Source organism: Sander lucioperca, chromosome 20 (genome assembly GCF_008315115.2).
Source record: "Sander lucioperca isolate FBNREF2018 chromosome 20, SLUC_FBN_1.2, whole genome shotgun sequence".
Taxonomy (NCBI): Eukaryota; Metazoa; Chordata; class Actinopteri; order Perciformes; family Percidae; genus Sander; species Sander lucioperca.
In genome coordinates, this window is record NC_050192.1 from 27,199,298 (window position 1) to 27,211,318 (window position 12,021).

At 42.1% G+C, this 12,021-nt stretch overlaps 1 protein-coding gene across 17 annotated transcripts in view; it reads left to right on the forward strand.

The window, feature by feature from the left end:
* osbpl8 (oxysterol binding protein-like 8) overlaps positions 1-11,611 on the forward strand; it is a 94,657-nt gene extending 83,046 nt beyond the window's left edge. For 12 of the 17 annotated variants that reach the window (XM_035996068.1, XM_035996067.1, XM_035996071.1 and 9 more), the window contains 12 exons: positions 96-194; positions 446-542; positions 680-778; positions 918-1,015; positions 1,308-1,313; positions 2,163-2,252; positions 2,652-2,788; positions 3,015-3,200; positions 3,838-3,991; positions 5,876-5,978; positions 7,311-7,416; positions 7,556-11,611. In XM_035996068.1, the coding sequence (XP_035851961.1) occupies positions 96-194; positions 446-542; positions 680-778; positions 918-1,015; positions 1,308-1,313; positions 2,163-2,252; positions 2,652-2,788; positions 3,015-3,200; positions 3,838-3,991; positions 5,876-5,978; positions 7,311-7,416; positions 7,556-7,685 (1,305 nt within the window). In that variant the 3' untranslated portion in view covers positions 7,686-11,611. The remainder of the gene's footprint in view (positions 1-95; positions 195-445; positions 543-679; positions 779-917; positions 1,016-1,307; positions 1,314-2,162; positions 2,253-2,651; positions 2,789-3,014; positions 3,201-3,837; positions 3,992-5,875; positions 5,979-7,310; positions 7,417-7,555) is intronic. The other 5 variants (XM_035996069.1, XM_035996082.1, XM_031306127.2 and 2 more) reach the window with 3 other exon arrangements.
* Positions 11,612-12,021: the final 410 nt, after the last annotated feature.

Here is a 12,021-nt window from a genome sequence, read left to right on the forward strand (position 1 = left end):
CTAACCCACCATATGTTGATGAGCTACATAGAGAATACATTCTCTCTATATACAATCTTATTCTGAAATCTTATGTCATGTTGATTTTGATCTAGGGGTTGAAGAAGCCTTATAACCCCATTATTGGAGAGACGTACCGCTGCATGTGGCTCCATCAGAAGACCAACAGCAAGACCTTCTACATCGCAGAGCAGGTAACAGCAGCTCTACTACTGTAGAGAGTACTAACTACTAGCAATCTGATTGGTCAAGAGCTCATTCCACCTGTATCAGATAACTCCCATAATACAAGTTGCTTTGGGTCTGGCCGTTGGAATACATCGACTATCTGTGATAAGATAAATCTATGGCCGTCATTGTTTTAACTGATTTCAAATCAAATAAGTCCCCTTATATGTCTTCCTTACTAGTGTTCAAGCTGACTACATCAGTGTGTTTTCTTCAGGTATCCCATCATCCTCCTGTGTCAGCCTTCTATGTCAGCAACAGGAAGGACGGATTCTGCCTCAGTGGCAGCATCCTCGCCAAGTCCAAGTTCTATGGTACACTCACACCACTAAAATCCAATTAATGTCACCCACAGGCACTTTAAATAAATATAAAAAAGTATTCAGCTGCTTAATTCTTCCCTTGCTGTGCTAGCACATCTGTCCACTGACTGCTGTTGTTTACATTTTAGGAAACTCCCTGTCGGCCATATTAGACGGGGAGGCTCGGCTCACTTTTCTCAACCGAGGAGAGGACTATGTGATGAACATGCCCTATGCTCACTGTAAAGGTCAGAGTGCAGCCTGCACAATCTCACTTCAGGAGTGGTTTTTTTTTTAACAGTTTGGGTCCACTTTCTGAGTGTGTGTGGGAGTTTCCCAGTTATCTGTGCTGACCGAAATTTCTTGTGGTGCTTTTTCACCTGGTAGGCATCCTGTACGGCACCATGACCCTGGAGCTGGGTGGTCAGGTCACCATTGCCTGTGAGAAAACGGGCTACAGTGCTCAGCTGGAGTTCAAACTGAAGGTATGGCTGTGTTTAAAATAATAACATTAATAATAATAAAATAATAAGAGCAGTAGATCATTTCAAAGGAAGACCTTTTAAACTGTTAAATATAAAATCAAATAAAGCCTTTTTAGATCCAGTACCCTGAGGGGTCTTCTTTAAAATCTGTTTCTCACATGACTTTTCTGAATGTCTGACCCCACCACTCCAACACCAACTCCACCATGCCACTCCTTCTCCCCCCTGAAAAACATCCAATCCTCCATACCACCATTCACACCATCAACTGCATTATGCCCTTACGACCTAGCAACAGGTACAAGTCAGTGAAAGCAAACAGGGAATCGATACATTTCCATTTAAAGTAGTCGTGAACTTGTTTTTGAGTACTGTCCATGTTTTTGTCTTAAACTTTGACCGTCTCATGGTGTGTTTTTCGTCGCCTAAAAATGTATTGTTCAGCGTTCAAGCGAGCTAGCTACCACTAGCTTTAGCTGGTAACTTTTTGCAGATTTTCTGTACTAGCGTACATGCAGATGAATGGCGGCAGTACTCCTCATTTACCCGCCGATGAATCTCCGCTGATTGATTTGCTTCAGAAGGGTTGAAACTTTCCGTCTTTAGCGTTTAGCTCAGTGCAGCGCCATTGCAACCATAAACACCACTATCTTGGCCGCATCATCCCAGCTCCACCCTCATCACATCCGGTTCCAAAAAAAAAAACAAGATGGTGATGACCAAATGCCAAACTCAAGGCATTAAAATATCAGGCCACAAACCAATGGGCGACGTCACTGCTCCTACATCCACTACGTTTACAGTTTATGCTACAGACACACAAATGTAGATCAAATGACACATAATAAACCACAGTATTTTTTTGGTCCACAGTAACTGCAGCAAATAAACTGTATGTGTATCTCTCCGTCCTTTTCCTCTCCCCCATGTCCTCTTTCCTCTCCCTTTCCCCACCTCTCGCCTTCTACACCCTTTCTTTGTTTTTCTCTTGTTGTCCTGTCTCTCTCTTCCTCTTCCTGCTCTTTTCTTTACTGTCCTTTTGTCCTACCCGTTCCTTTCCTCTTCTTGATTTGGTTTCCCATTCTTTCCTCGCCCCTCTCCGTCTCCTTTTTTCCTGCTCCCCCTTTCTCTCCTCTCTTTCCTCCAGCCATTCCTGGGCAGCAGTGACAATGTCAATCAGGTCTCTGGAAAGATCAAGCTGGGAAAAGAGGTGTTAGCTACGCTAGAAGGACACTGGGTAAGACACAAGACATCTGACGCCTGCTTGTTGTATAATTAACCCTGATGTACACACAATATGCAACATGTAGGGTTCAAGTCATTTCTCTCTCTTTAAAATCAACATTAGTGTATTAGTTGTTTGTAGGCCTTTTGCTAATAGGGCAGCATTGTAAATACACATATAATCAGACGATTGATCAAATCTTTTCTAAATGTATTGGACGTCAAAAGATAAGACAATGATGCCGTTGTGTCGCTGTGACTTGGGGTCTTTCAAAGAAGCTGTGAAATTAGTACCCACCATTATGAAGCAAATACCTACTTAATAATAGCTTTACTGTGCTGTAGTTTGTATCCTGCTTGTATGTTTGTCTTTAGGCAAGTAAGGCGAGCTTTTTGACTTTTCCCCTCACAGGACAGTGAGATCTTCATCAATGACAAGAAGACAGGGACGGTGGACACTTTCTGGAACCCGACGCCAGAGCTGAGGCAGAGTCGGCTGACCCGCTACACCGTCCCTCCAGAGGAGCAGGGAGAGTCTGAATCGGAAAGGTGAACCTCGACGTAACTCTTATCCGAGTATCAGCAGATCCTTAAACATGATATCAATTGTTACATTATTTATTGGCTCTTTGTTTAGTTCCTATGGCCAGATTTACCTCTGTCAGTCTTTGGCATCTTGATAGAGTTTCGGGTTTGAAAGCTGCTTCTGCAGTTTGTATTACTCCCTTACAGCGTCTCGAGGAACTTCATGTCTGTGCTCCCTCTCAATCCTCAGACTGTGGCAGCATGTGACCCGGGCCATCAACAACAAGGACCAGATCGAGGCCACCAATGAGAAGTTCATCCTGGAGGAAGCCCAGCGGAAGTCTGCCCGCGAACGGAAAGCCAAATGTGAGGAGTGGATCTCGGCCCTGTTCGACCAGGACCCCGTCACCGGAGAGTGGCATTACAGATATGCCGAGTGAGTGACTCCTCTAAGGCCTGTGAGCTTGTGGTCTGAAATCAGATTGTGAGAAGTGAGAGAAAATGACCCGGTGGCTCCTTTAGAGCTACTGCCTGAAACAAACTCAATCACGTTTAGCAGTGAAATCATGAGTCACCTGTGAGTGTCATTGCAAGTTTAGCTATGATAATAAAGAATTTACATTATTAGTATTACAGCATCTTATTTATAAATACATTTAGAGGAGCTTAACATTATCAGCAACAAAGGAAAATACCTACAGTACTTCTATAATTTTTGGCCTATTTTTTTTTTTATATTATCTGATAGACAGGGCAGTTCTCAGTGTGGTAGAATGTAATGAATAATAATGTTTTCCACTGGTAAGAAGTGTCAGTATTGTATTGTCATCTCAGGTGAAAGTATGTCTTTCTCTTCTGTCTGTCTGTTGTCTGACTATACTTCTTACTTCCATCTTCTCTTCCATTGTCTTTTTGTTTCTTTATCTGCCTCTCTATTTCTCTTACCATACACTCTCTTTCACTGTTTGTATTTCTTTGTCTCTGTCATCTTGTTCCCGTACCCCGCCCACGTCTGTCTCAATGTTTTTCTTCCTCTATGTCTTCTCATGTCCCCCTCTCGGCCCTCTCCCCAGCACGAGGCCATGGGATCCGCTCAACGACTTGATCCAGTTTGAGAAAGACGGCTGTATCCAGACCAAGGTCCGACACCGCACCCCTATGGTACGTTCTGGCAGTCTTATTAGTCTGAGTAACCAGGGGCCGCGGAGGGACAATTGCAAATGCCAGGTAGGTCGTCCTGTTCGAAAACCGCCATCTAAAAGAAAAAAAAAATAAAGCAGCTCGCCGCCTCAGCCACCTTCCACGCAGCACCTGGTGCACCGTCTTCATTGTGGCTTCTTCTCTTTGTGTCGTCCTCGCTGTGCCGCCATCGCCGTTTTCACCTCTGCTCCTTTTTTTTTTTTTTTTTTGTCATATTTTTTTCTCTTTGTCTCTGTTTTTTTTTTCTTTCCATGCCCTAGCACTTGCTGTTCTCTCTGAATGGGAGGGAATGTTATGTCAAAGTGAATGCTGAAGTGAGTAACCAGGTACTCTCCTTCCTTTTCTTGCCTTGTCAAGAAGAAAAGGATCATTTAACATGAAGGACTACTTTGTGTCACACAGGCCATATTTGAAAATATTGTTTCCTGCAAGCTCCGGACTTGTTTTTTCTTGCATTATGAAAAATTACAGAGTTGAATTGAAACTAAGACAGGTCAGAGTCTGTGTAATTGAGGCTGCAGCAAGTTTGATAACTTCTGCATAATGTTTTCAGGTACTTCTCAAGCACGTGGTAGATTGTGTGTAAAGAATGCTGCACTCAATTCACTGTAATTTACTCATTCACACCTTGTAGACTGTGACACCATCAGATATCAGTACAGAGTGAGCAGCATTAGTTTTCTGCACTTCATTAAGTTTTCTCCCATACAAAGTCTAAAAGAGAGAACATCCATTACATCAACAGACCAACCACCACCATCAACGCCTGGCCACGCCATCGTCACTCTTCACCTATCCTCATCTGCATTGTGTTTGTTTCTATGTTGTGTTTTCTTTTACTGAGCTGCTCCTTGTTCATGCCATGTGGAGAAGCTAGCGGTGCAGTCCAGTGTAACTGCTGCTCCTGTGTTCAAAGTAACCACCTGCCAAGTGCCAAAGCTAGTGAATTCTCTCTTTGGTAACTTGGTCTTTGGTTTAGCTTTTGAAGTACCACCACAAGTTGAGTGGAAAATAATTCTTGGTAGGTGAACAAAAAAATAAATAAAAAAAGCCTCTACCCTGGAAATTCAAAAAACACATCTGAAAAAAGTATCCACATGGGCAGCGCCAGATGTTGGTTTGACATTGGGCTGGGTGAACATAAATGTCACCCAGCACCAGCTTAGCCAAAAGCAAAACTCAATCGCAACAGCTGGGTTTCAACCAATAGAGGGCAGCCACTAAGCATATTTACAACACAATATGTAGAATTCAAATACTTTGCACTAACATATCAAAATTTGGACCTGAATCCATCAACAACACTACTGAATACCCATGTACATGGGTTTTCAGCTAAAAAAAAAAAGTGGTTTGGTGGTTTAGTTACTCTTTCAATAGTTTGTGCGCTTTTGACCTTCTGGTCACTGTCAGGCAAAATCGGAAATGTTTTTGTGCTGCCAACATTAAATCAAACTTCAAACCTGTTCTGCCTGACAAAGACCAGGACTGAAAAAATGCATCACATTAAATAAAGCATTTAGAATTAAGAGCAATAATCCAGTCAGAGTTTAATCCTGTTGGACTGAATTGTTTAAATGTGCCAGCTCTTGGCAGGTTTGGTTTATTTTAGACACTGGTTGAGTGTTTTAAATGGATGTGACTGACTGATGACTGAACAGCATGCCTCGCACATGTCATTGACACGCCAACGCCGACTAGCATGTTTGTGTAGGAGTGTGTCGGAGTGTGCGGGGGGGGGTTGGACTCTTGCATCATAACACCATTTTGTTGTATTGATGAAGATGCTAAGAAATGTTTGTATGTGCTCTTATTTGGTTGTAACGGTTGTGTGTACCCTGTTTGTTTGACCTGTTTCTCTTTGTGTGTTTGTGTGTGCTTATGTGTGTATCTGTGCATGTGTGTGTGTAGGTGACGGTGCCAAAGAGGAAACACAAGAGTGACAAGCCCAAGAGCCCAGAGAGTGGCTGCTCTTCACCTGAACCTGACCGCCAAGACTCGTCTGGCAGCGAACGTGAGTCACACTCATTTACGCTCAGTCACACACATTAACGCTCACTCACACACACAAAGGCTAACATGAGTAAAACTGGCCAATCTTTTATGCTTTTCTATGGTAAAAAAAAAGTTGTTTTAACAGCCTATAAATCACTATATTTAAGTGTGAAGCAGACCCTAAGCGCATGTTGAAAGGTTATATGTTACCTGGACATCTATAAAACGTTCACTTTCCAACTTAATCTGCAAAACACCAAATGACTGGCTGTAGGCTGAGATTGAGTTCATAAATAGCACACTCTGGTGGTGTTACTTATTTCTACTGCGTTTCTTGTGAAGGTGATGCAAGTGTCCAAGCATCAGCTTTAACAGGGTGTCTTAAAAAACATTCCATTTAGTTACTCCCCAAAAAAAAGCCCTTAGAGGGTATTAGAAAGTCTTACATTTCATCTCCTGAGGTCCTGAATATTATATATACATTTATTTAGGATGTAGTTGCGGGCTGTCGGGAGACGTTTTACATTAATGAACTACAAGTGAGAACGGTGTGACAGTGGATTGTGAGCACAGGAGGCTGTTAAATCCTTTTTTGTGGAATTTTCAGTCGGCGCCATCAAACCTTTAGCAAACTACTGCTTACCACAGTAGTAGTAGTAGCCGCAGAATTAGTCCAGGTCAGGTAAATTGATTTATTATATTACTAGAAATTATTGTTATATACAGCCGGGAAGCACTGACAAAAATGTCAATTAATTCAAGTACTTAATAAATAATTGTAAGCCTTATTTACCCTCCTGGTTTGAAAACTTACCTTGCAAGGCTGCTGGATTCTCGCGATATCACAAGATCACACGTAAATCCATCTGGTCGGGCTTCAAATAATGCGATTCGGCCCAATCAGCATCCTGTGAGGAGCTACTGGTAGTGGTTTAGGTGTATGTGACGACACGGAGAGGCGACTGTTCGTTCAAAACTACAATGTTCTAAAGCGTTTTAGCGTAGATGCTGCAATAGCATCAGTTATATCAGAACTGGAGAGTATTTCTTTATTGAAAGAAGAGCAAAGAACGGCACTGAAGGTTTATCTAGATGGAGATGTGTTTTCGCTCTTCTCCCGACTGGCTTCGGCAAGAGTTTGATAGACCTGGCAGGTATTATTTTGAAAGTTCCTGCACTTTTCCAAACAGTTTCCAATGGCGGCTTCTCATATGGTTCTGTGTAACAAACCATCTGACGTGTCAGGTTACCGGAAAACTATATTAAATTGCATTCTATGTGGTATTAGAAAGGTCATTAAATAGTATTAAATGTAATTTGGTGAAACCATGTGTAACACACTCTGTTGCAGGACACAAAAGCAAGCATAACAGTCGGCTGAGGAAAAAGGGAACAGACCTCAGTGAACTTCAAAGTGCCATTGAATCTATAAAGCAGACACAGGAGGACATTAACAGGTGAGAGGGGCATTGGTCACACCATGAGAGTGATATGACGCCTCCCTTTTGAGCATTAACACAGAACTCCTGTGTGTGTGTGTGTGTGTGTGTGTGTGTGTGTGTGTGTGTGTGTGTGTGTGTGTGCGTGTGTTTGCAGGAGCATCAGCGTGCTTCGAAGTCGTGCGGCAGGACGCGTGGAGGGTGGCTCTTTCCTCCAACAGCGCGACTACGTCATCATTGTTTTCCTCATCCTCCTTCAGGTCCTGATCAACTATGTCTTCAAGTAGCAGCCATACCCCACGGAGAGGGTGATGCCCCTTACACACACACACACGCGCACGCACACACGCACATTAGGCGTCACAGTGGAGGACTTAAGGACCTGAACTTTGACCTCTCAAAATAAGTGACTCCAACTCTCTTCTCCTCTGTCTGTATTAAATTCAACTACATATGTCCAGAAAAGTGGAGACTTACACACAAAAAGAGATTTTTTTTAAACTTGTTTCTATTTAACCGGTCCATTCCAAAACTCTGGGGAGATCCACAGATTTCAAAGCGAAGAGGAGCAGCGATAAAGTGAAGTAGTTGGAGGTAAGATTTTGGTGTGATGAAGTCTCAACTGCCACTCTGCAGCTTATTGATTTGCCTTGATGTGAAAGGCAAAGACAGCAGCCATGTTTTAGCTGTTGTTGGTTTTAGTTTTTTTTCCCGATGGAGTTAAACTACTCTGTGATTCACATTTCACCTCAAACGACTGAGGACCTTTTAACCTGGAGACGAGAGTACCACAGCACAGATGGTAACAGATTTAAAAAAAAAAAAAAAAAAAAAAAAAAAACCTTTAATTTTAATGTTTGTTTTTTTTATCATTTTGTTTCTTTGTGTGGTTTGTCCTTTGTGATTAGGGGTCTGCTTGGACCAAAAAAGCGATGAAAAGGGAGAGGAAAAACAAAGTGGTCCAATCTATGTGACTTTTATTTTTTTATTATCAGATACTTTGATAACGGCTGGGGTTTCCACGCGTGGAAATGGACGAGGAAGACGAATAACACGAGTGATATGGTCGAAAGGAACAGAAGCTATCATTTGTGCTGTTTAATAGAACGTCACCTTTTGCATACAAAGTCAATGTTGAAAGAAAAATATTTGACACAGCATCATCGTATACTGTAGGTAGCATGTACAGACAGAAGAGCGTGATTAGGACATTAGCCCTATGTACAGTATTTTGTCTTCAGGCACAAATGCACTGGAAACATCAGATATTTGTGTTAATATAGTTTGTTTTATCAGTTCAACATCAAAATACTTTTACATTTTTGCTCTGAGGAGGTCTGGAGCATCAACAGAGTGTCAAATAAGATGATTTGTATGATTTTTCATGAGCTTCACTGACCACTGCCCTAGTTTCAGGCAAAGGGAGTCGATATGTTTTAATCAAAGTCAGTAAAGCTAAGTGAGTTGGTCTAACATCTGTCTTCTTAGACCTAATGGCAAGTTAAAGGAATAGAATAAGAAAAGAGCCTGTTCGCTTTCTTGCTGAGAGTTTGATGAGAAGATCAGTAACACTCTCATGTTATGTACGTTGAATACAACAAGCAGCCGGTTAGCTTAGTTTAACTTAGCATAAAGACTGGAAACAGGAAAACAGCTAGCTTGGCTCTGTCATAAGGTAACGAAATCGGCCTACCAGCACCTCTAATGCTCACTGACACGTTATATCTCGTCGGTGTAATCTATACAAAAACCAAAGTATAAAGACAACACATATTGGTTTTACAGGAAGTTGCGTGCTGGGCTATTTCGTGTCAACACCGACTTCAAGAAGGCTGATAAAACAACTTGTCGTTTTTGCACTTTGGTTTTTGTATGGCTTAAATAAATGAGATACAAGGTGTTAATTCAAGACTAAGGCTAAGTGGCTGCTATCTTTAGCTTTATATTTACTGGACAGACAGAGTGGTATCAATCTCGCATCTAACGTACGGCAAGAGAGTGAGTTGTGTGAGAGTGTATTTCGCAAAATAAGTTCTTAACTATTCCTTTAAAACGAGTTGTTTAAATGTAAGAGTTAAGTTGTGCAACGATATAGACAAACTCTAAAAGGTGTAAAGACCAGCTGATGGAAAGAATGGTCTCCAAATATAAAAACAGACTCCAGACCAAGCCATGGAAGAGAAACCCCTTAATGCTACCTTTAGATGCTGACAAGTCAAATTCAGAGCATCGGTCATCGTTTTCAGTGCTTTTGCACCTCAGATGTTAACCAGGAAAACTAGAATAGACACTTTAGTAAGCTACTAGTGGGAGGAGGAGATAGACTTTTCTAATGACTACTATCAACACAGTAAACCATTCCAGATGTACGCAAGTACCAGCCAAACTTGGTGTGTAGAATAGGAGTCGACCCCGTTCACTGTGTAAATATCCAACGGGACGACTCGTTCCTTGCGAGTAGCGCATGGCGTTTCAACACAGAGGTTCACAATACAGACACTCCCGCGCTCTGTGCACAAGCCAGTCTTTTCCACCTTGTGTGTCTTTCTGTCCACTGCTCTGTAGATACACATGTACACGGGCATACAAAAAAAAAAAAAAAGATTAGTAGGGGTACACAATTAAATTCCCATCGCAAATGTATCCAAATGCCCTCACAGCGTTGCTGTTATTCAGCAGTTGCAGAATTAAGAAGTTTTTGGATGTTTTGTGAGTATACATTGTGGTTCTTATCTGGTGCCTTCCTCTTTGGAAACATGGATTTTAAAAACTATTTAAAAAAAAAAGTCTCTGTAATAAATGGACATAATACCCTGATAATGTACAGGCTTATAATGACTATGACTCAGTTAAAGGGCTGTGTTTAGCTCTATTACACAGGAAAACAAACTCTGGTCCAAGCAATCTCCAGTAGTTGGTATACTGACAAAAACTACTGCATTTGTTTTCAGTATCAACCAAGGATGAAGGCAGCACATCAGAAGCCATACCTTACCTTTTTACCACGGTCAGGATTGTCTCCTTAGATGGAAGTTAATGACTACTAATTGGGGCAATTCAAAAAGATCCAAACCACTTATGGACCATATCTGAACATAGTTTTTTGTATATCTCTTCGCCTGTCATGATGTTAGCCTTGTGGACGTTTACATAACTGATTGCCTCCGCCGTCAGCAGACTGTTGAGCGATGAAAAATTTGTCATGCTAACACAGATTTAAAGAAAGACTCCTGGCAATCATCAGGATCCAGCGGTACCCCCGTAAGTTACCCGGCTGGCCCGTGTGTATCAGTACGTGTTTTTTTTTGTGTATCCTCATTGCCTTGATCGCTCATCTTTAATAGAGTCCATATGTTAGAATGTGGAGAAATAAGTATATACCAGTGCCTTCTAGAGTTGGACTGGGGAGGGGGTTTAGCGGAGGTGATAGGAGGTCGGCAGGGATGTGGGGGGGTGTAGTGTGGAGCATATAAAGTGACCAAGTCTCAGAGTGAATTAATACTGATGGGGAATGATCTGGAATAAAAGCATTGGTGGGTGGGGGGACTTGGCCTGGGGCCCTGGCGGCGGCTGTAGTCACCGTAGAGTTTTAAAGCAGACGTGCCATACGAAGCCTTAGAAACGAGTCGGACTCCGGCTCCAAAGCTCACCACCCTGCCCAGCTCCTGCCTCCTCTCCTGAAGCGTCGCCATAGTAACTCACCCGTAGGTTTTCCGGATGCTGAGTCCTGCCACAGGAGAGAGAGAGAAAGAGGGAGGGAGAGAGACCACCCCTCTCCAATGTCGTCCTTGTCCCTCTCTCTCTCTCTCTCTCTCTCTCTCTCTCTCTCTCGCTCTCTCTCACACACCAAATTCAGAGGGAAATAAAACATCTCTGCTGTCTGTTGTTGTTGCTGTATCTGTAAAATAATGAGTTTTATTTATTCCTCTTTTGTATGTGTTTATTTTTTTCTGCCCGTAGCATTAAATCACTGTTCGCTTTTCTCGTTCAACCTTTTTTCAATGTTGATTTTAACACACACAGTTGGTTTTATCCCGCTCGTGTCACACATAAGCGACTGTCCTCAACTTGTGCACACTGTCAATGTCAACTGCCCCTCCCTTTTTCCTATCTGAGTACGTGAATATATTTACTGTATCTCCATGGCAACTATAACTTTCTGGAAGTTTATGGTCACATGTAACATAACACAGAATAAAATCAAGTGACATCCTGGGGTCTTCTGTCTGTTTGGTGAAAAGACACAAATCAGCTGTATTTTGCATTTCATTTCATTTTCATTCTGTATTTATTGATATTGTATGAGGGGGTGGGGACTTTCATTACTGTTTAGATTATCTGTCCATTACAATTTTAGGTGTAGTTTTGTAACTGCAAAGAGGTGCAACATGGATACAATCTAGACCAGCGGTGTCAAATTCATTGTGGGCCACATCCCCCTAATTTGATCTTGAGTGGGTCAGACCAGTGAACCACTCCAGAAAGATCAGAAACTTTATCTGCCACAGAGTTTCTTGTCCGCTTGATGTTGGCAAATGCAAGTTGCTTCTGCTACGACAGCGTTCTAAGGCCACCCCTCTACTCAGAATTTAAATTTACAGAAAAAGAACTTGGATATTCTCT